This window comes from Siphateles boraxobius, unplaced genomic scaffold (assembly GCF_051911475.1).
Source record: "Siphateles boraxobius isolate OS27281-9 unplaced genomic scaffold, OSU_SipBor_1 9, whole genome shotgun sequence".
Taxonomy (NCBI): domain Eukaryota; kingdom Metazoa; phylum Chordata; class Actinopteri; order Cypriniformes; family Leuciscidae; genus Siphateles; species Siphateles boraxobius.
Window position 1 is genome coordinate 28,938,421 of NW_027509219.1, and position 26,681 is coordinate 28,965,101.

At 40.9% G+C, this 26,681-nt stretch overlaps 1 protein-coding gene across 3 annotated transcripts in view; it reads right to left on the bottom strand.

Annotated features, from left to right (window-relative positions):
- doc2g (double C2-like domains, gamma) overlaps positions 1–26,681 on the bottom strand; it is a 115,690-nt gene that overhangs the window by 35,803 nt on the left and 53,206 nt on the right. For 2 of the 3 annotated variants that reach the window (XM_077222706.1, XM_077222708.1), the window contains exons 3-5: positions 7,441–7,864; positions 6,670–6,749; positions 5,533–5,607 (exon numbers count right to left, since the gene is read on the bottom strand). In XM_077222706.1, coding sequence (XP_077078821.1) covers positions 5,533–5,607; positions 6,670–6,749; positions 7,441–7,864 — 579 coding nt within the window. Of the gene's footprint in view, positions 1–5,532; positions 5,608–6,669; positions 6,750–7,440; positions 7,865–9,786; positions 10,039–26,681 lie in introns of those variants that run through there. The other variant, XM_077222707.1, reaches the window with a different exon arrangement.

The following is a 26,681-nucleotide window of genomic DNA, read 5'->3' on the forward strand; positions in this document are numbered from 1 at the left end:
ATAGACTGTTATATAGATAGACAGACCTCAAACTTTGGATTACTGGCACTTCTCATATTTATTGCTTCTAAGATTAATCACTGGTTGTATTCCTTATTTGTAAGTCGCTTTGAATAAAAAATATGTCTGATAAATTAATAAATGTAAATGAAGACTGAATGGATGGACAGACAGAACAATCGATAGATAGAACAAAAGATAGAATTATATAGAATGATAGATAAATAAATATAAATTATAAATAATAATAAGTACCACAAAGCAGGTGATTTCATGTTTTACAATCCTTGTGGGCAAAAGCATCAGGCCAATTTTAAATGCAACTTCCAAAAAACTTTCTTTTAAAATTAAGCAAATTAAAGTTACATTTATTCATTTAGCTTTTTTCTGTAAAATAAAATGTCAAACCTGCTCTTTTCCTTACAATGAAAATGCATGATGATCACTGGCTGTCAAGTTCAGTTGAAATTGCGCATAGTATATTAAAAAACAACAACAACATCAACAACAACTACATATTAGGTCAAGTTTTGTACCCTAGTCCCCTTTCACACTACACAAAAACTGTACCACTCTTACACAAAGCATTACAAAGCAAGTTAAAAAGTGTTTTCCCCCCTTTAGTCATGTCATATCCAGCCTAGAGCACAGAGTGAGTCAGTACACCCTCAAAAACGATGCCACTGCTTGTGGGGACATTTGCTCCACAATGTAGGCCAAATCTGACCCACCCCCACATACACACACACACACACAGTTCAACACTCCCTCCGTTTCATCCCTAAAAATCAGCTCTCACCCCATACTCATGCACTTCAAATACCCTGACATGCATACTAAACTCCCCAAACTGGGCAATTACCCTCCAAAAGCTCGTTTAGCAAATTAGTGTTAAATCAAAGAAACGCTCTGGCTGTAAAGACCCAAACACAATCTCCCAAACCGCAGACTCTCTCGCATGCAATTGCTTTCCTGACAGAGCGAGTCCACGTCATTCATTGCCTGAAGAACATGTTGCTTCTCTGCATATTTCATTTCTCTCTCTTTCTCTCTCTCTGCTCTACTCTCTGCACTGCTGCATTTGACGCTGGAACCAGCCTAGCTTGGCTATCCTCTCTCTCGCCCCCTGAGGATGCTCGGCAAATGAATAAACACACTTTAATTCCAACAGACATCAGCAAAAAATACATGTAACAATTCATTAAAACAGCACCAGCTGAGCAAACAGCTACTGGGACTTGAATGAGGAAGAGATGCATCATTCAAACCACAATTGATTTAATTGAAACGGATACTCTGGCAGTACCGTGGTACAGTGATGACGTCAAATGGTAAGACTATGGTACTGAGCATTTAATATATTAATTTGGCAATTAAATCAATAAAACAGTACCAAACAGTACAAAACATGGTGTTGGGTTCGTACGTTAAAATAATATCATATAGGCCTACATAAACTACGAAAGTTTGGGGTCTGTAACATTTTTTGATGTTGTTGAAAAAAGTTTCTTATGCTCACCAAGAATGCATTTATTTGATCAAAATACAGTAAAAATAGTAAAATTGTGAAATATTACATTACAAATTAAAATAACTCATATATATATATATATATACACACATACATACATACATATATACACATATCATTTTATTAATTTAAACATGTTAAAAAGCTGCTTAATATTTTTTTGTGAAAACTGTGATCCTTCTTTTTTCCCCCAGATTTCTTTATGATTAGAAAGATCAATTTAGAGTCACCATGAAATCAAAATTGACCATTCTTATTTTCTATGGTATATTGTAGTATTTATTATAAATGATTTATCCATGCACATCATCATTTATTTATTTTTTTAATTGATGGGCCCTTGTAATCTTTAACTAAGGTAACTTTATTTTCCTGTTGGCTATTTAAGCTTCATAAATGTTAATTGGACTAAAAACATGGTACTTAAAACAGTAAATACTGTATTAACCATAAAAACTAATTATTGGTTGATCACTCATGATCTGGTTCAGCCCTAAAAGCATTTATCCAATTGACAAAAATGGCTAAATACCCCTGTTTTGCATCTATTTTTTCTCTCCAACTTCCTCACTCACATCTCATCTTTACAAAAACATATGGTTTCACCTGTCTCTCTCTGCTCCTGCCAAATCGGTGCTATCGCATTTTATTCTAAATATTTCATCCTCATATTCCTTTTGTAAGACATCTACACAAAAAAAAGACTCTTTTTGTGCTGTTTTTGGAATGGGAAGAATGTACAGGATGCTCCAATGGGTCCGTGTTATATTGTTTTTATTCCAATATATTTATATATTATTATATGATATTTTTTGTATAAAACAGTTTTAGCATGGTTGTTAATTTGGAAAGTTATGTTGTTTTAAAAGCGCTTTCTCTCTCTCTCTCTCTCGCTCTCTCTCTCTCTCTCTCTCTCTCTCTCTCTCTCTCTCTCTCTCTCTCTCTCTCTCTCTCTCTCTCTCTCTCTCTCCCCATCTCTCCCTCTCTCTCTCTCTCTCCCCCTCTCCCTCTCTCCATCTGGCCCAGAGCAGTGAGATTCCCAGAGCAGCAGCTTGGGAGAGAGTGTGTGACTCAGATATCTCATTCTCCATGCTGTGTGATGACACACACACATACACTCAACTAAGAAGGGGCCACTCTCCAGCCCCACAATCTCTCCCTCCCTCTCGCTTTTTTTATCCTTCTGCTTCCTGCACTTTTTATGGGATACTGATGGAGTGCCAGCACAAGTGGAAGTTTGTTAAAGGGATAGTTCATGCAAAACTGATTCTGATTCTGAAAACCTGAAAATCACCATGTCATCCTATAGCTGTGAGACTTTCTTCTGTTAAACATAAAAGGAGACGTTTTGATGAATGTTCAGGATGCTGTTTTCCATATGAAAGTGGATGGAGACTAGCTATTGTAGTATTTTTTTAATATATTGATTTAGCTTTAATTTTTATATTTTCAGTTTTCATTTCAGTTTGTTTTAGTAAATTTTTTTTGTTCATTTTGATTTGTTTTTTTAATATATATTTTTAGCTTTAATTTTTATTTCAGGTTTAGTTTCAGTATTTCAATTAACAGTTTTAAACTAATATTTATAGTTAATTAATAATTTTTTTAATTACTTAAAGCACTTTAGTTTTAGTGGGCTTTCACACAGGGCACGTTTACTGCGGTCCGAGTCCAAGTGCAATTGTACTCGGCGCCCCCTGAAGGAAAGGTCTGGTTTCACACCAGGGCCGGAGCTAGGGGATAGCCAGGGGTGTCCGTGGACCCCACTGACCTAAGCTTGGCCTCCACATTCACAATGGATGTTTCTGTCTCCTTTTTCTCAACAAGAATTGAGTTTATTTAGACGTAGAACCATGTATTTTCTTTTCAGGTGCACACACCAAATTCGCTTTAGTACCTGGCGTAAGTCAAAGGGGCACGGAAAAGGCATGGGTATCGAGGGAACCTTCAGTAGATACGAGATAGTGGAACAGTTGGGTTAATAAAACATGATCAAATAAGGAGATGATTAAAGACTTTGTATGTATGTATGTATGTGTTTGTTATAAATGTGTCATATTTAAGAACATGTCTCCAAAATGAATGGACAAAAATATGCTGTAAAGTGAGATCACAATATAAGACACAAATTGATATGTAGTTTAATAGACAAATAAATGCGAACACTGTGCATTTGTACTCGAAAATATGTGCCAATTTTGTGTTCATTGGAAAAGTAAATGGAAATGGTTCACATGTAAATGTGCATAAAATGATTAATTTTACATTATGGTATTTATTTATGTGCTGCCGGCTGTCATTCACATTCTTGGACATGTGGTTTCAAAAGAGATTTAATTTATAATTTAATTTAAGTTGCAATTCATTTATCTTGACAACTAGTATAATGTTAAACATTAAAGGCAGGGTAGGCGATTTGTTATAGAAACATTTTTTGTTATGCTGGTTGAAAGTCTCTTCACATCCTAATAACACGATGTCCCACAATGTCAAGATTCATCCGGATCGCAGTGTGAAAGAATGGAAATAATATCACACAAAAAAATTCTATCAAGAGTTGCATACTATTTTGGTCAAGATCTTGTATTGACAATGCAAGAGTTGAGCGCTCTGTAAAGTTTCCTCCAGCACATCCCAAAGACTTTCAAAGAATTTAAGGTCTGGAGCCAATTCATGTGTGAAAATGATTCTTAATGCTCCCTCCCAAACATTCTTTCACAATTTGAGCTGATGCATCTTGACATTGTGATCCTGGAATATGCCAATGATGTGTCTTCCTACATGTTTGTTTAAGAAATGAAAAGCTACACACTCCATCAATTAGGGTTAGAAGAACTGTTGCCAAAACAAATAACATGCTACTAGAAACATAATAATCACAGCAATAATGACTGTTAAGCATTTGTCTACTTAAACAGAAACAACAACTTTTTTTGGCGGGGAAGTGTACTTATGCACTATATTCCAAGTCTTATGAAGCCATGCAACGCTTGATGTGAGGAAGAGATTGAAATTTAAGACTTGATTACTGAAAATCATGTTAAGCAGCCATGGTCACCATTCACTTTCATTGCACGGACAAAACAGATCTTTTCATCTTCCAAAGTAGAAGGAAAGTCATACTGCAAGACAGGAGGGTGAGTAAAGGACAAATTGTTCAGGAACTATTCCTTTAATAGATAGCATGTGAATGCATATGAAACCATGAAGCGTGTAAAAGGACAAAAGGAGAGCCCTTTAAATGCCTGCACACCCACGTACTTGCATGCGTGTCTGTACGTCTGATGGGTGAACGTACGTATACACGTCCATCACCTCCGGCTCGGTATGGGTCTGTATAATCCCCGCGGCCGATATTTACCAGGCTGGTGCATGGAAGCATACGCAAGACGTGACGCTTTTCGCTTTCTTTTTCCCTCTTGTATATATACGCTTTTCTGTTGACGTGAGTCGTGTAACAATCTGTGCTGTTTCCATGACAACCACCTGCTGCTGTCCCCCCTCATCTGTCTCTCTCTCTTTTCCATCCCTCCCTCCCATCCTGCACTCAACACTGTGTTGGTATTCCAAGGTCAAAGTGGGTCATGTGGCGATAGACAGATAGATAGTGGCAGAGATGTGGACGAGAGCGCGGGAGGATGGAGAAGAGTAAAAACCGCTGGAGAGAAGACAGGACGCTTCTGGCTGCTCCTGTCTCAGCCTGTCCTCCTTTGAACAGATTAGAGCGCAATGCCTTTGTTACATGCAGAGGAAATGAGAGCGAGAATAATTCAGTGCTGAAGCACATACTGAATCCACCAGTTTCCACCACACGTTCTTCAAATGAACAGCTTCAGTGCTCACAGGCGGCCCTGCCGGCGATGCATTCGCACATAGCTTGTGTGTTTTGTGCAATGAAAGTGTTGAACTGTGTGTACATGAGTGTCAGGGAATCACAACTTGTGCTGATGGTGCTGCGAGAGTTTAACCATGCTGTGTGCATGTGAGAAGGTTGCAGTGACCTTGCTTGCTCCAGGCAGGAGGTGGAGTTTCACATATGGATCAGCCAGTCCATTGGAGTCCATGGCCTTCAGTCCCTGTGGGCACAAACACAAAAAAGCACATAGACTTCATGTCACATAAGATGTGCACACATGTCCTGACAGGGTAAGAGGTTGGTAGATCATATCCTTCCAGTAATATGCACACTTTTGTCTCTGTCTGGACCAGAGGGGAATCCTCAAATGCACTGACACGTGTGATATTAGAGTCAAGACTGTTTAACTTAAGTTTTTTTGTTTATTTTTTGCTTACTGAAGATAAACCATGAAATAAAATATTTTATTTTCATTTGGCACATTATATGCAAGTACATTTTGTGTTTAGTAAATTCACTGTTTAATAGTAATGGTATGGACATACTCATTAAAGACAGCATTTTATTGGACAATATTTTGCAAATGGTTGCATAATGAGTAATATATATATATATATATATATATAATAATAATAGCATTTTAAAAAAGATTTATGCAATTTGTTAATATTTCAATTGTAAGAAGTACCCTAGTAAAGACTAAAAGCCACAAAATGTCAATTGTGCAAAATGGTTTCTTCATCTATAGGCAATTTTATGTTCCAGTGGTTGATTTCAACTTTTTTCTTTTTGTTTTTATTATTTATTATTCTACTCTTTTTTATTCTACTCTTTTCCCAGACCATGACTAAAATATACATTATTACATTCTACAACTACTGCATTATGATCTAAAAAATGTGAAATAATCTGTGATATTCAGTTTCCTATTCATTTTAACCACAACAAACACTTTTTGGCTTATTTCTCTTGAGGTTTTTCAAATGCACCTGTTTGCATTGTGAAGAAAAATGAAGTTGAAATTTAAAAATATAATTTGTGATCAGAATATTTTTACTGTGTATAATTTTCAATTTCCAACACAATACATTATTGGAGATGTGGTGAAAATGTTCATTCGATTCGGAAGAATATAACAAAAAAGTCAACGTTTAGACATTATTAAGAGAACGAGTGAGAGTGTGGATGTGCTTTAAGAGAGTTTATTTTTAAAAGTGCACAAGCCCAACAATGCCTATAGTTGAAAAAACACCCAGTAGTGTTTGTGTGTGATTAAACCTACCTTGGCCTTGTGGATGGTGCAGTGCAAGCAGTTATTGTCTTGGTCAAATAGCAGGTTGAACTCCAGAGTTCCCAGGTAGGCTGAAAAAAAAAAAGAATAACTTAATATCTTGCACGCACATTAGCAAAAATAGAGGCCTATAACAACCCAAACGACTAAGCAGGGAATCAGTCTTGCCTGTAACGACCTAATCAGGGCTGTGCACATACAGAGGGCTTGTAATGTTTATGCACCATTACAGAGACTAATTAAGTATTTAACACTCCGATCGCGTACCTCAGTTATTTCACACACTCACACCAATCCGGCCAACACCACACAAAACAATCAATACTGAACAGTGTGAGATGCAGGTCCAGGCAGATGGGAAGAGCTCATGCCTCATTGGCTGCTTACTGGTGAATAAAATCAGTCAGTCAAACAAAAGGAATCCAGAAAAAGAAATGTCAATGGATTTATCTATGTGGGGAGTTATGTAATAGAGAAGAATGCAATGAAAGAAAGTGATTGGGCTGATGTGGTCTAGTGGTTAAAGATTTGGGCTAGTAATGACACAGGTTGTAGGTTCGAAACCCACAAGGACTCCTCCAGGTACTATTACCATTGTGTACTTGAGAAAAGCACTTAACCCTCAGATCGTTTCACAGGGATGTCAGTAGCTTTGTGAAAAATGCATCTGCAAAATGATTACTTGGAAGAAGAGCGGAGCGTAAAATATATGTGCAAAGGGATATAAACGTGAAATAGTCACTAGCCACGAGGCAAACTCACTGTCATCGTCATCCGAGTCGACGAACTCTCCATTCTCCTCTTTCTCTCTTTCCCTCTTGTGGTCTTTCTCTCCGTCCCCCTCTCCGTCCTTGTCTTTGTCCTTTAAAATCTGCTTCTCCCGGGGAGGAAGGGGGGTGATGGGGAAGTCGTGGAAACGAGGGAAGAAGTCTGAGATCTGTGGGATGGGGAGGATGGGGCCGGGGCACACATTGATGGCAAAGTGCTCCTGCATGGAGATCTTCACCGGGGAGGGAGGGGGAGGCACAGCGGGGCTGGGGGGACCCGCAGCCGAGGGAGGGGAGGAGGGAGAGAGGGAGGAAGAGGAGGATGGAGGCAGGGAGAGATGGGAGGAAGGGTTGCTGGGGGGGAAATGGGATTGGGGCGGAGGTGGTTTGGAGACGCTCATCGGGACCACTGGAAAGAACTGTGGAGATTGTGTGTGAGAGAGAGAGAGAGAGAGAGAGAGAGAGAGAGAGAGAGAGAGAGAGAGAGAGAGAGAGAGAGAGAGAGAGAGAGAGAGAGAGAGAGAGAGAGAGAGAGAGAGAGAGAGAGAAAGCGCTTTTAAAACAACATAACTTTTTAAATTAACAACCATGCTAAAACTGTTTTATACAAATAATATCATATGATATTAATAATATATAAATATATTGGAATAAAAACAATATAACACGGACCCATTGGAGCATCCTGTACATTCTTCCCATTCCAAAAACAGCACAAAAAGAGTCTTTTTTTTTTGTCTAGATTTCTTACAAAATATAAACATCCTTAAAACCAGATCCTTAAGAGAAGTAAAATTGTGTAAGATAATGGATTTGTTTTAAGGTACATATTCTTGAAATAAGTTTGTAATTTTGAAGTTTAAGTATTTTTTTAATGTTTACTTTTCTTAACCCATTAGCAAATAATCTTTCTTGTTTTCAGAATAATTTAAATCTAATTAAGGGAGCTTTATACTTAAAGCTTAAGGAATAATGGGTTAAAAAATTAAAACCTAAAAAGAATAATACATAAATAAATAAACTTAAAAAATTAAAAATGACCATATAATGGTAATTTCCCTCTTCCTTTAAAATAAATGTAAAATTAAACTTTTAAAAATAAAATAAAGCAAAATAGTTAATTACCCTTAGTTAATTGCCAAAAATATTAAATTACCCTATTAATATCCTTGCAAATAAATGTAAAAAAAAAAAAAAAAAAAAAAAAAAAGGTGATTTCCCTAGAATTTCATTGTGGAGAAAAAGCAACTTGGACAGTCTGCTAAATGTTGTTTTTATGTTCTCAAAAAAAAAAAAAAGTACAGGTTTGGAAAGAAATGAGGATGAGTAAATAATTTTGATTAACTATGTCTTAAATTCAAAATATGTTTTATCATCTTACACAATTCCAAACAATTTTGTGGTGCCAATTTTTGTCCTAAGCAAAACTGAAAATGAAATATTTGGTGTGACACAAGTGAAACAGAAGAATGCCCCACGGCCCCTGATCCAGACGGATAAAGACGTGTGACAGACTTTGTGCTGATAATATCTTTCATTACCAGTAATGCGGCTGTTTTGATTACACTACTTCCCTAAGGACAGAGATATAGAGTCTGATTCATTCGAGTCCTCTTCTGTGCGATCTATCTGTCTCACACATTCTCTTTCAATCTCTGTTTTTCACATCTTTACCTGTAGTTCGTAAAATTATTTTCTCGTGAACTAGACCATCTAACAAGCCAAAAATAGAATAAGCGAGATAAAATGGCACTGTTATGAACAACAACGTTTTTTTCCCTTTCTGTTTTGTCTGATTGCTGACAATGCCACACTAATGAATGTTATTGTAAGTCTAAAATATCAAACACACAATGTACTACACAGTTTTACTTCGCCTCGTGTTGCACAAACAACATAAATCAACAATAATATTTGTGCTTTGCACATACAGATGTTATTTCAACACATGAGGCTAGTAAGATACAAAAAACACTGTCACGTGCACACAAAGGCTGTCAGGCTGCATAACATACACATGTTGGCGAGAACAACCAGACACACATCATACGCAGAGTTAAGCAGAAGTGCAGATAAACACAGCTACTAGTGCACTATGACTTATAAACACACGCATACACAGAGAAATGTGTTCCAATGTACACTCATATAAAAATACACCTGCAGGCAACATACAATCACAAGCAGACACGCAGATGTGTGCATGTGGACATAGGCACACACACACACACACACACACACACACACACACTAACAGGTGGTCAAGCTGGTACACAAACCTGCATTATCAAGTGGATAAAAACAAAGGCATTCAGACAAATATTCACACATACACACTCACCCAATGACAGTCTTCATCTGTTCCAGCACTCCATCTTGTCTCCACTCATGGTCTCTCTCACACACACTGAAGAGAAACTACCGTCGTTTTGTATCAATATACCCTCCCTCGTTCTCTGTCCTCCTCTCACACTCTCCCTCCCCTCTCACTACTCTCTCTCTCTCTCTCTCTCTCTCTCTCGTGCGGTTGTGACGTTTTCTATAAATTCTCTGCGCACCGTGTTCACTGCTCTGCCACTCTCACAGTACTGCTGAGATTTAACAATGAGAGACCGCGCTGAGATGAGAGAGAAAGAGAGAGAGAGAGAGAGAGAGAGAGAGAGAGAGACGGAGGATGTATGTGAAATAAAAAAGGCATAGTGAGTTTGTAAAAAGATAAGATCAAGAAAGAACTGCAGAGAACAGAACGCCTAGTTGTCACAGAATTCTACTGAAGTGAATATTTTTTGAAGTCTCTTTCTGTAGAGCCATAATACCATAGAAGAATATTTAACCTAAAAACAAACCTTTTATATTCTGACATTATTCACTCACCATGATGTTCAGAAATGCTGCATCCGAAATCACATATAGGGCGAAAAACAATATGTGACAAAAGAACTATGTTCAATTTTCACAGTACTCTGAATTCTGAATTGTGAATAAGATGGACATACGATGGACACTTTACTATCCCATGAGGCCATGGGAGAGGATTTATGAATGGCAGTGAAGCAAGGCAACTAACACTGGTAGGTCACATGATAATGACAACATGGCATGTAGTATGTCCAGATTACAGTCATACTACACATTCATTATATAGAACATATATTTTTTAGCAGTCATGTGGAAATAACTTATTCAAAATTATTACCTACTCGAGAGTATGAGATTTCGGGCACAGTCTAGGACTAAATTATTTGTTTTCGAATGAATCGTATGATTCGGTTCTCGAATTGAAAATGTTCGGTAAAGCAATTATGAAACAAAAATGAATTCATGAAATATGTGTTTGGCTGAGTGATTTTATTGTGTTGACTTGTTTAAACAACAATATATGATGATATTATCATCAAATGTATAATAATATAAATTATTATAACTTATTTAGTAGCTTACCAAATTAGCCTACCAAATATTTAGCTTGCAGGATCAAATTCACAGTTCTAATTTCGGTTAAACTAGGTGTTTGTAACCAATAGACCAAAAAAAAACAAAAACACATTTGTGCAATTGAACTATCCATGTGAAAACATAAAGTCCCACTGTAGTCAATAATCTTATTCCTTAAAACGTACTTGGTTAAGTACGTAACCTCGGTTCTCTAGAAGAGGGAACGAGTATTGCGTAAGTTGTTTACGCTACGGGTAAAGTCATCTTTTCTCGAGATATGAAGCCAAAAAATTATCCTTAATTTTGTTTTTATTGTCAACGCAGTGCAGCAGCCAGCGTACCTAGAGCAGGCTGTCTAGCGTGCTCATTGGCTGCCCTGCGGCAACTGCAGCACCCTACCACTGAGCCTGGTGTGACGTCACACCCAGTGAGGGCGCAAGAATGGGTGTGGCTTAGCGTATAAAAGTACGGCTCGGAGGCTGCCTCTCTGGTTTTCATCGACTGAAGCGAAAGTCGCTTGTGTATATATATATATATATATATATATACATAAGCACTCATAGGAAATACAGAGTGGCACTGCCGGTCTATATAAAGCATATCAACCCATATAGTGCAGCTCAACCAGGAGAGCTAAGTCACGTGAGAGTAGTCTGCGCACGGTCAGATCTGGGCGGAAGGTACATCCCACTCATGCTGACAGAAGTCTAGCCTGCAAGGCGGGAACTTCCAGGTTATAAAACCTAACAAATGTGGACGGGGAGGCCCAGCCCGCCGCCTCACAAATGTCATGAATGGAAATACGTGCCGAGACCAGTGCTCTGCCAGATTGAGCCGCAGGCTTCAGAGAGGAGATCTCTCCTCACCGGAATCGGCCAAGGGGTACGTGACAGCCGCGTCAGCTCCGTGAACCAGACTTGGTTCTCCCATCGCGGGGCTGTAACGAGCACCGAGTGGCGCATTTCCCTGATTCTCTTGATTACCTGTGGCAACAGTGAGACCGGAGGGAAAGCATAAAGTGGGCGGCTGGGCCAGATTTGGGCCAGCGCGTCCTCGTTCTTTGAAAAGAACATCGGGCAGTGAGCGTTGTCTTTTGACACAAACAGGTCGACTTCCGCTTTGCCGAAAAGGCGCCATAGCAACCGGACTGTCTGGGGGTGCAGGGACCATTCCCCTGGGGGAACGTTGTCTCTGGACAGTCTGTCTGGTCCGTCGTTCAGATGGCCTGGCACATGCGCAGCTCCCAGCGAGCGCAGTAAGTGCTGAGACCATACGAGGAGGGGTTCCGTCAGATCGCAGAGATTCCTGGATCTGACACTGCCCAGACGGTGCCCATAGGTCACCAATGACATGTTGTCCGATCGGACTAGAACGTGATGGTCTCGTATGAATGGGAGGAAGCGCTTCAGCGTGTTCTCGACCACTATCATCTCCAGACAATTTATATGAAGGCGTTTCTCTCGGTCTGACCACAGGCCAAAGACCGTTCTGCCCTCGAAAAGAGCGTCCCAACCTAAGTCGGAGGCGTCCGTTGAGATGACCTTTCGGTATGAGACGGCCCCCATCGTCACTCCCCGCTGGTAACAGTCGGCCGCTAACCAGGGCTGCAGAGCTGAAACGCAGCTCTGAGTCACTCTGATTTGTCTGCAGCCGGACGCCCAAGCCCGGTGAGGCTTCCGAGCGTTCAACCAGTGTTGTAGCTGGCGCATGCACAGTAGGCCCAGCTGGAGCACCGCTGCAGCTGATGCCATACAGCCCAGCATCCTCTGAAACGTTTTCAGAGAAGCGATGCTGCCCTTCTGGAAAGACGCGGCTAGGTGTCGAACACGGGACGCACGCTGTGTCGATTAGCGAGCCGTCATAGCCACAGAGTCCAGTTCTATCCCCAGAAAGGAAACTGACTGACTGGGCAGTAATGCGCTCTTGGTCCAGTTGACCGTGAGACCCAGGCTTTCTAGATGACTGAGGAGCACTTTTCTGTGAAATAAGAGTTCTATCTCTGACTGTGCCAGAATCAGCCAATCGTCCAAATAGTTCAGAATCCGCATGCCCTGATTTCTCAAGGGGGCGAGTGCTGCGTCCATGCACTTCGTAAATGTACGGGGTGCTAAAGACAGGCAGAGCGGGAGGACGGTGTATTGATATACCTGACCGTCGAATGCGAATCTCAAGAATGGCCTGTGACGGGGTATTATCTGAATCTGAAAGTAGGCATCTTTCAGATCAAGAGAGATAAACCAGTCTCTCGGGCGAATTTGCACGAGAATTTGTCTGGTCGTGAGCATTTTGAACGGTCTTCTCATGAGAGCTTTTTTCAAATATCTCAGATCTAAGATAGGTCTGAGAGCTCCGTCCTTCTTGGGCACGAGAAAATAACGGCTGTAAAAGCCTGACTCGCTCAGAGAAGGAGGTACCGGTTCTATGGCCTCTTTGCACAGGAGCTTGGCTATTTCTGCGCAAAGTAGATGTGCTACTTCCACTTTCACTTTCGTCTCGGTCCGTGCTCGAAAGCGTGGGGGACGGCGAGCGAATTGTAGTGAATAGCCATGACTTATTGTGGTTAGCACCCACTCTAATATCCCTGGAATCGCTTCCAATGTATTTACATGTATAGCTAGGGGCAGAATGGCCTCCGGGTTCCGATCGCCATACTTCGTGGGCTCGGGAAACTGAACCGGAGGTATGGGCGCGGGGTGCACGCCTTCGGTGCTTTGAATGGGGAACGTTTTGTGAAAACTTTGTGAAGCGCAAGCGGTGCCTGGGGCGAGGTGTGTTTTTGTAAGCGTGAGCGGGCACTTAACTTACATTCATAACCTGGCCGATATGAGGCTGCTTTGGCCGTGCAACAGAGCGGGCAGAGGGTAGGCGTGGTCACGTAGTTGTGGGCACGTTTCCTACATCTAACACTCGAGCGGCATTCGCCAGCTTTATGAGAGTGGGCTCTGTGAGAGTGAGAGACATGGTATATAGTGCTTATGTGTAGGAGTGAACACTGAGATGTGGGCACATTTTCTACACTTATGACACCATCGGCCTGAGCCGGATAACCAGACATTATACCCTTTTTTAGATTTCTCTGGGTCGCCATAAAAACGGCGGTTGTGTGCAGGCGAGCCGGTTGTATCAAATACCAAATACATCTCTGCAGTAGCCTTTACTAAGGGGACTTACAGGGCAAAAAGCTTTGACAGTGGTTTGGCCTCGGCGGGATCCAGCCGTCTTTTCCTCACTGCTGTTGCTAGGAGGGCTTCGCGTGCTCAGGCTTCAGCGAGATCTTAGGTCGAGGTCCCCGCGGGGGAGGCGGCCTGTGATTGCTGGATGAGCGCAATCTAGGGCGGCCGCCCTGTCGTCGCTACGAAGTTTGCGGCTGAGCTGGACGCGGTGCAGTGCTTCGCGCAGGATTTTGTGGCGCGAAGGGAAAGGTCCGTCGTGCTCCTCAAATCCGTGATGGCAGCTGGATCCGGGCCTTTCTCATCCCACTCACGGAGGAGATCGGCCTGAAGGATCTGGAGAACAGCCATAGAATGCAGGGCGGACGCGGCCTGTCCGGCGACTGAGAATGCACGGCCGACAAGGGCTGACGTGGTCCTGCAGGCTTTGGACGGAAGGCCAGACTTTGAGCGCCATCTCGCAGAGGGCGGACAAAGGTGCGCTGGAACTGCCTCCTCCATGGGGGGATAGATTTGTACCCCTTCTCGGCGGCGCCGTCCACTTGGGAGATCGTCGAGGAGATATGTCAGTGGAGCCTCGCGGAGAATGGTGCATTCCACGGGCATGGCTTCATATCTCGAGAAAAGATGACTTTACCCGTAGCGTAAGCAACTTACTCAAATCACCAAAATAACATATTTAATCAAATTTTCCTGTGAATAAAAATTCTTCATGCCTCAAAAAAAATTTCTCTCTACACCCTTGCCTCATTTAGTATATGTGGAGCCATGAATATTCAAATTAGCCCAACCTCCATTCACTCGCACCAGCTCAGAGATTCACTCTGTCAATTTACTGAGGTAAACAATGGTGTCGCTCTTGACAACGTCGGACACATAACGGTAATTAATATGGTTAGTCTTTTGCTTGACTATTTTATCAAACAGCTAATAATGTGTTACTAATGTTACAAAAACCATGTTCCCGTTCGCCACCTCAGACTCAGACAGCTGCCTTCTAAAAATCAGCATCCTTAGAAACGCTTTGAACAACTCAAAACGTCAGTGGAGTAAGGCATATAGTGCATCATATTAACAGAAAAATACCTGGATAACCTGGCTCCTCTTGAGACTTCCCTGCTAGTTCACTGTTAATGATATGTTAAAGCCCACCGGCATGTTGACGTGATTGGTTACAACTTACAATATAGTTTGTGACGTCATAGACACCAGTGATTTCAAAACGCGGGTTAGAGACTGTTTTTTTTTTTTTACTGCAGTTTTAAGGAGAAAATACTCAGCAATGGTGTTGACTTATGAATTTGCACATGGTCTTAAAGCATATTAAAAACACCACATAGACATATAAACAACATTAAAAAGCTGATTTTTAGGGGGACTTTAATATTATTAATCATAAATCCAATGAATCCAATAAATCCTAAAGAAAAAGCAGAAGAATGTTAAGTCAGGAAAAAGTATCTATTCTAACAGAAAAACTGCACAAAAACCACCATCATCAAAGCTTTGTTGAAGCACTGACTATGGAAACAATGAGAAAAAAAAGCATCATGGAAGCTTGTACGTGACCAGTTGGTGCTGAGATATGCTAGAGATATACTCATATTTTACTGTTCTGCCTCCTCAGGAGTTCTGTCAGAAAAAATGTGTTTCATGAAAATCATTCTCAGTTTTAGAAAGTTCCTGTCATCACAATGTATAGCCCACTCTGCAAAGTGTTTTTTTTTTTGGCTGATTATTCTACTTTATTAAAAGCATTTAATCCTATACCAATACCACCCTTAAACGAATAGCAAACTCAAAAATGTAATGTACTATACATTGTTTACAACTGGACATTCATGTTTATTTATTCAGTTTTATAACAGGCTGGCATGTGACTTACATAGTGAAGATAGAGAGTGTGAATTTCGACTTCATTTAAGTCCCAGATATAACATATCTTGGCTCAGTTTAGAAGAAATCTTGCTGAGGAGCAAAAACAAACTCAGTCAGGTCCTGTAAACCCCTCATGACGAACTCATAGAAGGGTAAGGGAGGGACAAGAAAGATGACGCTTAGCAGTTATGCCAAAAAAACGAAAAGGAAAAACACTTTATTCTACAAACGCTAGCGAACTGAGAGATGATATGTCTGAAACTGACGCTTTTTTTGGCATAGGCGCTAATTTGTGCACCGCTGAAACCAATTTAGTAATGTGTCTCCAAAAATAATTAGAAACTAGAAAAACACTGCTGCTTTTGAGCTGAAAGTGGTGAGCTGAAGGTCACCTTGTCACCTGAAGGTCAACCGTCACAATCTCAGTACAATTGTGCAATGGGCTATGTCTCATGTCGCAGGTACCGTAACATGGATATTAGAGCACTGAAACGTGTTCCTAAAATCCCTAGCATATAAAGTAATAAATGCTCGAGTATGACTCATAGCAGAAATCCAACACTGCAGTGATAAATGCACATGCATAAATACAAAATAATAGAGTGTGTTAATAATGAATTATGTATGAAAATCTATTTTTTGCTGTCTGACATTAGAAAACCAAACAATAAATGATGGATCTGCTGAAGCAAAGCGATTGTCTCTCATTTAAAAGATATTTGCCTATCTGTTTGTAATTTATATCCGGTGCATATTCATCAATATTCGCAGAATATGTTAAAGACAGAGGGTAAATGAGCATACTGGAAAGAGCCGCATACGCACAAACCCGATGATGGTGCGCTGACTCTCTCTTACCGCATAGATAAGTAATAATCACTGGCTGATACACCAGTACAAATAACCTGTCATCCCCCATTACAAATGCTATGGCCGAGCTAGTTTCTACATTCGCATTGGGACAGAAAGAATTCACCTTGATTTACATACACAAACTGAAAAGGGTTCTCGCACAGATATATCTTGTGTGTAAATATATCTTGTTTCTCCTAATACACTGGGATGAGAATAGATGGATGTTCTACAGTTGCCCTTGCACATATGTCTCTGTCCTCAAACGTACAAGCTTGCCCGCTCTTTTCTAAGGGAGGCTGGGTGGGAGTCTTGAGTGACATGACTAATGACTAATGTAAAATGACTAACAGTAAAAGTTCTAACCATATTTACTCAGCCCTACGAAGGTAAAAACAAACAAAAAAGAAATCATGTCATTAGAAGGTTTGTGTTAAGTTTACACATTACACACAGAGTGCGTTTAGATATTCGGGCAACGGTTTCCTATAATTAGCTGAATTTAAGACTTGATTTTTAAAAATGTTAATATACTGTAATAAAAGTTAGAAAAGCCACATCTTTTCTGTATTGTGACATACATCCAAGTGTATGATTTGTTCAAAATAACATCTGTAACATGCATTTAGAAAATTTTGATACCAACATTAATCTGTATTATTTATACACCGAACACCATGCCATTAGTTTCCCGTTTTTCATCTCAGAAGAATCGACCTGTCATCGTTCACCTTCACATACTGATAAAGTATAACAGTGCCTGTCAATTTGAGACTCTTTGAATGTCCGCTTCTGCATTTCTCCCTCCTTTTTTCTCTTTCATAATAGACAGGCAGGTCCTATTAGCCCTCTGTCAGTCTCATCTGTAGTCCTGACAGCCAGTAAGCACAACTGTGCCAAATTCTCTCTTTCCTCAGTTCAACAGACATGACTTTCTGTTCAGCTGTGGGGGAGACAAGCTAGTTTCCAGGTACCCAACTGCCTCACAAAACACACTCTCTGAAAAGCTGAAAGCACTGTGTGGGATGCAACAACAGTCATAACTCATCAACAGCGTTCCAAATGGAAGCATAAGTGGTATGTTGATGATGCATTGCACACGTCTTGAAAAACTTCAAAGAAGGATAATGATAGATTGGTCAAGCAATGATTCAATTAGCAAAGTGTTTGAACTATCCGTGTATCTGTGAGGTACAACATTTGGCTAATTGACATGACGTGAAATATAGGCTACGGCATGCATGGTGTCATGCTATTCAAAACCATTTTGAAACGTTTCATGCACTGTTAGATTAAAGGTTTTTATATAAGATATAAAAAGAGAGATTATACATGGACTATTTGTATTTTTTTTTTAATTGTCAACAAATTTATTTGAATCATAAAAGATTATTACATTAATAAAATTAATAAAATAAAAAATAATAATATTAAAATATGAAATCCATGTTATCAATAAACTACTCATTTATTTTTTGAGATGATTCATTGATCAGCATTATACCAGTAGGTGGCAAACAACTGAGTGAGTATATTATGAGTGAATCAGATTCACTCAAAAAGTTGTTCACAAACATCATAACAGCTCTAATTAAAAATACAGATATTAACACTGGTAGTTAAACAATCATAATTAGACTATTCAATTGATCAGTGTGACTCTTTGAAATAACAGGTAATTTATCCCTAGACCAATGCAATAAAAGAGAGTTTATTCATTCAGACAGATTACAAATGATTTATTCTTGAAGATGTTGCAAGAGCAAGACTGTTTACAAAGAACAGCGGTATAATTATTTTAATAGAAAATTTGTTATTTATAATTTGGATTGATGCATGGGTCAAGAATTTTGAAGATCCAGAATTTTGAAGATATTTTGCTCAAACTGAGGGACTTTTCAGGGTCGAGGAAAATAAATAACGGAGTGGGAAGTTTCTTTTGTGGCTTTGAAGTTACATAACTCTCACGTAGCAGTGTGCAGTTATGCAGTATTTATCACAATGCATACTCTGTCTGTAAACTCTTCACTCATGGGTTTAAATTAGTCCCTCTCCAGGGATAATCCTGAGCTGGGGACTAACCAACCACAGCACTCACAGCTTGGTGCCAACTCAGCCACTTTATGTTTCAAAATGACCCAATTTCTCCCTCCCTCTTCATCTTTACCTTCTCCCCCTTGCTGCATTTGCTCTCTCTTATACATCATCCTCTTTTCCACCTTTCGTCCTTCCCTTGTTTTTGTCTGATTACTCCTTCGTTTGGATCCTGTTTCTCCCTAATGGGGCCTTGCTTTTCATGCTGTTGACATGACTGATAATAGGTTAGTTTTGCCAGAGAAACTGACATGGCTGTGATTGATAGCATGCTCTGCCCCTTTTTCATGATTTCCATTACACAAGAGTAGATGTTAAAACTTCATGCTGATTTGTACTCGGCTTTCGCCAAGATAAGCACCAACTAAGACGTAGCTTTACAGTAACCTATGCTTCTCCATCCATTTACGCTTCTTTCCATATGGTGATGTGAATCTCCTTCTGTCTGGTGTTAATAGCTGTAGTGTATTTTGCTCGTCAGCACACACAACAGCTGCAACCACAGTGCGGTCCCCCCATGACAACCGTCTGGATTGAGCTGAGTAGGGGACATCTCTAGGGTCTTCAAGTGGGCACCTTCCATCCTCAGGGTTTCGTCGACTAGCTCACGACACCTCAAGAGGGCTCGACAGTGAATCTGGTGTCCCAGAGTCACCCCCCTCCGTCCCCCACTCAACTCAGCCCAGCTTACTAACCTTTACATCCTTCCTGCTGCTGAGGTTGCTCCTTCCTCATAGTTCACATGTGACCAAACCACAATCTCTCACAATCTCTCCGCAACCCGACCAGACGCGCCAACCCGTTTGACTAAGGCTTTCGAGCCCTACTGCCGACGTTAAAGCAGGTCAGTGGCAACGGTTCCGTATGGCATACTACCGCAAAACAATATCTATCCAAACACCAATTCTCATTCACGCAAAATACACAGGAACGTAATAACTGTAATAACTATGCAAACTATACAAATAAACCAACAGACTCTTCTAGTTTTTCAAGAATTCTTCGAAACCGTAGCTTGGCGGCCTGTACACAGCCAGCCAGAATCTTTCCGTCTCAACCACAGCCAGTTGCTGCTCCTCTCTGCTGCTTCAGATAAGTTCTTTACTGTGCGACGCAACTCTTGGCCACACGTCTCTGAGGAACCAGGTTGTGGAGTGTGCCACAAATCCTCGACAACCCACTTCCACTGGATAAACCCGGACTCTCCATCCTCGCTGTTCTGCTTCAGTGGCCAGCTGAGCATACCGCAGTTTCTTCCTCTCATATTCCTCATCTACAGCATCCTCCCATGGCACTGTTAACTCTATCAAGTTGAACAATGCATGCTGATCCAGACCACAAAACAATATCTGGTCGTAAGTTAGTGGTGGCAATCTCAGGTGGAAAAATAAGCCATTAATCAAGATCAGCCAGCATTTTCCAGTCCCTAGCAGCTTCCAGTTGTCCTGGGCGAGAATTGGTTTAAAACCTTTTCTTAGTGGTTGCTCGCCTGGGCGGATAAATATTGTCTTCTGTGTGTAATGTTTTGCTAGAACAGGTGGCAACTTTTTGGTCATGTTATGCTTGTCTTCCAATATTAAAGCCAAACATCGGAGTACTTGGTCATGGCGCCAAGTAAACCGACCTTGGCTAAGAGCCACCTTACATCCTGTCAAAATGTGCCTTAATGTGGCAGGTGATGAACACAAAGGACAAGAGGGATCCTCTCCTACCCAGAGGTTTAGGTTCTGTGGTGATTGGAGAACATCATATGTTGACCTGATAAGGAAACTGATCCTACTCTCTTCCATTGACCAAAGGTCTTGCCAGCCCATCTTGCGTTGTCCCATCTCATCCACTCTCCCTGCTTGGCCTGGGAAATGGCCTTTATACACCTCATCCACTCCTCCTGCTTTCGCACCTCGTTGACTACCAGCTTCTTCCTTTGAGCTGGGGCTGCTTGTGCCATTTAGGAGGAGCTAAACTGAGCCCAAAACCCCCTCTTCCATGCTGTACCTGCCCCACGATATCACCAATTTGAAGGGCAGCCTTTGCTTCATCCACAGATTTCTTTGCTGACCACTTTCTACCAGTTTTGAACACATGTGCTGCCTCCCTTACACATTTGTCGCGTGACTCTACTAAGGTAATTTCCAGTCTGACCTTGGAACACTTAAACTCCTCGGTTAAAGCAGAGACTGGCAGGTGCAATATTCCTTTACTATAAAGTCCCACTCTGCTGAGGCAGCGTGGAACTCCCAAACATTTCCTGATATATGAACTTATTAACGCTTCCAGCTTATCCACTGTTGTCAAAGAAACCTTGTACACAGTCAGTGGCCACAGCAACCTCGGCAGTAGACCAAACTGAAAGCACCAGAGTTTTAGTTTGCCTGGTAGAGCGCAGCTGTTTATGCTCTTCAACCCTTCCACTGCTTGTCATCCATGTATGCTCTGATTGTTGGTAGTCGCATCCCAGAAGCCAAGCGCTCTCCTCCTACTACCCATTTTGGCCTGATGCCCTAATGATTACTTCCATTGCCATGGTAAAAGCCAGTGGAGAAATGGCCATTATTCCAACCTCTAAGCATTGCCATGTAGTGCTGAATTCTGGAGTTGAGAAACTAAATTGCAAATCTCCAAAATAGGCTTTCTCACTGGTGAATAACTTCTTTACGAATTTGAAAGAGTCTATATAGAAATTTGCCCTTGCATGCTCCTTTTTGTAGCGTTTCCGTAGGCACTCAGCTCTGTGTAATGTTGCAAGCTTATCTTTTATGGCCCTTTGTAAGTGATTGAGTCCCTCCTTCTGACTTTGTTCTGCTCTTTTCCATTGGTTCCTCAGCTGTCTCCTTTCTCTACCTAACCCTTCAATTTTCTGCTGCTGTCTAGAGACTGCAGGAGTAGTTTGTACTTTTTCCTTCCTTTTTTCCACACCAAACCTCTCACTTCCATATGCGTAAATGATGTCCCCAAATTTATCCAGCTTCTTTTCAACTGTACCAGTTAATCTTTCCAATGCAAAGCATAGATCTGTGTCAACCGTGTCCCATGCAGTTTTCTCACAAGCTCTTGGCCATTTAACTCCAGGCCTATGCCCGTTGAGGTTCTTTTCTCTCTTACGCTGGTTAGTCTGACCGGGTTCACAAGTATCAATGTGTTCATTACTAACTGTGTAAACCCTCCTCTCCTCTATGACAGGGGTGCTGATATCCTGTGAACTGTGGTTTGCTTCCTGTTGCTGGATTTCATTCGACTGACTTGACTGACTTCGTAAGAAGTACTGATGAATCTTCAAACCCCTGACCGTTGTCGCCTTGCTCCAGCCACAGACACAAGCTCGGAGATCAATGACTTTGCTAACTGCAGAACCTGAACTAGTCTTTTGTGAAGTACTCTCCATACTCCTATCCGTTTCCATTCCAAAGTCGTTAACCATGTTGTCCAACATTGAGTCATCTTCCGCCCCCGCTCAAGCAGACTCTAGGGGTATTTTTCTCTTTAATTTCTCAGAAGCCTTGGGCGTAGGGCTGTTGAGGTTAAGGAATTTCCCTTGCGGTTATTATGGGTGGCTCAATAGCGCGATATGCGGTATTACCGCCGTTTTTTTTGTTTTTTTGTTTTTTACAAACCTAATTTATCCTGATTTTACTGCATACAAAACTCTATTGTTGAGTTATGTAGTAGCCTATATATTGTTGCTTTGTAACTGACAGAGAGACACGTTTTAAAAAAATTTTGTTTATTGTTAATGCCAAACAGCAACAAGAACTTGCCTTTTCCAATTAAAAAAATTAAAGAAATCAAAGAGTTCTAAATAATCACATGAAAACAAGTAATAAGAAAATGGCTTTTTCTAATTTGAAAAACGAAAGAATTCTTAAAGTAGGCTATCACATGAAACCAATGTGTATGCCTGTGAAAATACAGAGATTAAACTTAAGCGTTAACGAATGCGATTTAGACCTCGGTTATCATGTCCTTGTTTGTGCTAGGAAAACCAACATATTAACCTTATGTGGTTTCAGGGAGGATCGCATGGGGGTAACAATATTCCCCACAGTACTGAAAACACTTTCCGACGGTGTGCTTGTTGCACAAATACACATGTATTTGCGTGCGACTTTGGACAGCAGTGAAAATCTAGCCTGATTATCGTGCCACCAGGACAGTGGATTCGCCTTGGAGTCGATGCACTCCTCATGCAGATAGCACGTGAGCTCGTTATCTGCTCGCGCTCTTGGGTATGGGCGCTGACGCGGAGGTTGTCCGTGACTTCAGCAGGTCTCCAAGAGTCTTTTTCTTTGCTGCAGGTGGCACCACCGCTTGCACTTCGTCTCCAACCTCTGACGCACGGACAGCCGTCTCTTCGTCCTCCGCTCCCACCATCTCTTCGATGAGTTCGGATTTTGTCTCCATGTCATTGATATGATCGGCCCTATTTCGAGGATCTAAACAATACGCCTTTGCCAAAAGTTTTTGTAAGGCAGCTGGTTCATACTTCCTATGTAGAACACTACACATTTTGTGCTTTATGTCCGATGTTAAGGTGGTATCCTCGGATGATGGTTTAAGCATATCTTCTGTCAGGAGTTTCAGGACGGGTTTGACTGAAGATTAAATTGAGCTGAAGTTAACCTAAATAGGTTTTTTTCTTCAATAAATGTTAACTTTTTAAATAATTTTCGTTTCAAAATATTTATTTTAAACGAAAAATACATCAAATCCAGAAACAGACAAGTATTGCTAACAGTAGGCTATTTTTGTTTAATTTTTAGCAAATAGTTTAAATGATAACTTACCAATATGAGGCCATGCTGAGGAATTTGAAGTTCAGCTTGTGCTTTCGCTAGATCTCTTCTCTTCAACCAGCTTTGAGAAAATGTACTAACCAGTGTGTGACACAGGCACATTGCTCGGGCTGTGCGGTCTTTGACGCTTGCCATTGCGTTTGTAACTGCCAAATGTAAATTGTGACCAAAGCAGTTCAGCCACGGCCAGTTCAACTTTTTGACTGCTGCACCGATGTTGGCCCCATTGTTTGTAGTGATACAGGCCAGCTTCTTCTCATCCAGGGACCACTCTTCAAATGTGTGCCGGAGAGCATCCAAAATATTGTCGGACGTGTGGTTTTCGGGCATGAACACTGTTTCGAGGCAACGTGATTTCAGAATCCATTCTATGCTGAGATAATGAACTGTTAGACTCATATAAGGAGTCATATTGACACTTGACCACATATCGGTTGTGGCAGAAAAGTAGTTGACATTCATAAGCTCGTACTGCTTGTCAAATTTTTGAAGCATTGACTTGAATGCAGGTTGCTCCACCGTGTTGAATGGAACCATCTCCTGAACTAGATACTGGGTAACAGCGGCTGTAACGCATTTATGCCTGATACTTTCACGGCTGTATTTTATAGATTTCCCAAAGGCTTCAGCTACTCCTAACTGTCAGCTGGTACCGGTCTCAGTTGTTCTTTTTGATGTTGCTCGGCGACCTGATGCTTGAGGGGCCAGCTGTGCATTAATGGCTGGAAGACAGTTAGCGAGATGACACCTCAAATTAGATGTATTGCCACGTATCACAGGAACCTTTTTGCCGCAAATTTTGCATATCGGCTCATCTAAATTCGCTGGCTCGCCCTTTTCATTGGGTTGAAAGCCGAAATGTTCCCAAATTGGCGACGTGACATTAGGTTTTGGGACGAGAGCGACTGCCATTGTTTCAGTAGGCCTATTCAAAATAAACGAAAAACCAGATAGAGATACAATGGTTCGCGGGAAAATGACGTAACACTCTTGCATAATTATTAATTTATTTAACATTAAATGCACAGTGACAAATTGTAAAAGAAGAACCTAGGCCACAGCCTTATGAAAAAAAAGAAAGAAAAAAAACTGAACACTGCGGTTGCCGCGGTTTCTGCGGTTGCTTTCCTTCCTCTGCGGTTGGCTTGTCAATAGCGCGGTATTACAATATTGCGGTTATCGCGACAGCCCTACTTGGGCGGGTGTCTCCAGCATCCTGTAAACAAAGAGCTGGATACTGGCGACAAGGGTAACTAACCCTTACCAGCCCCATTGGGGTCTCTTTCCCCCTGTCAGCTGTCTCTACAGGCTGTCACAAGGTCTTTCCCTTGTTGCCAGCAGTACTATTCACTGCAGTCACTGGACGAATCCAGATCTTCATGATTTCCATTACACGAGAGTAGATGTCAAATATATACACCAGAGATAAAAGTACATGTATGTATATGTAGATATACAGAATACAGGTTGGCCCTATTCAGCATACTGCTAGAAATAGAGAAATGAAGTGTGCCAGATATTACCCTTAGGCCCTTAGACGAGATCTGAAGGTGAAAAAGAACAAGAGGAAGGAAGGAAGGAAGGAAGGAAGGAAGGAAGGAAGGAAGGAAGGAAGGAGGGATAAAAATTAATGGCATATAGAGACATAAATCAACATTACAAACATCATTGAAAAATTACTTGCACAACATCAACAACTAGACGTAAATGTGAGAATGTGTAAGAGAACTTCACTCTTAAAGTGGTCCTATAATGTTTTTTCACTTTTGCAACTTTAGTTATTGTGTAATTTTGCTGTTTGAGCATAAAAAAGATCTGCAAGGTTACAAAGCTCAAAGTCCACTTCAAAGGGAGATATTTTATTTAACAGAATCCACTTTCCAAGATCTACAACAAACGACTCGTTTGGATTACAACACGTTTTTCCGGATCTTGTGAAGTCACAATGTAACTTATTTAAATAACCTCCTCCCGCGGAATACGCAAAAAAACGTGACGAGGCCTGGTGGAGCTGCATTAGAGAAGACAGTGTTGTCGCTGTCAAAGAGACGCTGTTTTGTTTACCCTGTTTTCAAAACTCATTTGTTTGTCCTTCCTAAGGCTGACAAACATAGAGAGATTAACATTTATTTTAAACACTGTTCCTAAATATGTTAACATCAACATTTATCTGTGTGCTGCAAATTTTACAAAGAACAGCTTGCAGAACCTAAGAGATGAAGGAATACAACTTTGTCAAATGTTTAATTTAGTTTCATATATAAACTGAGAAAGTTCTGTAAATTGAATTTAGCATTCAGCTGTGGTGCACGAAACTCCTGTCTTATTCTGTGTCTCTATATACAGCTGTCAGATGGGTTTTCTTTCTATTGTAAGTTAAATGAAACATGTTAATGAAACTCTCGCGAGCTTTTGTCTTAGCAAGAGAGAGTCCTGTCACTCCTGTTCTGGAGTCTCAGGGTTTGAATAAGTTTTTCCCTCTCTCTTTTAATACAGGTTCCTAAACTTGTATACGAGTTTCCACCATCACAATGTAATCCCTCCCTCTTATAATGTATATATATTACAATGTTTGACTCAAGAAGTCAGACGATGTTGGAATGACTGCAGCAACGACAAGCAATAAAGAACTTCTGCTTGGAAAACTTCCACCGTCTCCTGGTCTGAGCTTCTAACTTTTCTACGAAGAAAAAGTTCACAACAGATGGTGCCGTGACCCGGATAGAATTAACTTCACCAGAATCCAGAACTGGACTTCAACAAAGATCTCAACAAAGCTAACTGAGTTCCAGAACTGAATCTCAACAAAGATCTCAACAAAGCTGACTGAGTTCCAGAACTGAATCTCAACAAAAATCTCAACAAAGCTGACTGAGTTCCAGAACCAAGCTCAACCAAGATCTCTGACTGAGTTTTCCAGGCGGAAATTTTCCGAACAACGAACGATTTGGTGAGTTTCACTCTATTCAAAGAACCGCTGAAGACCAGTACAAATCTGTTATTCCTCTGCGCCGTCA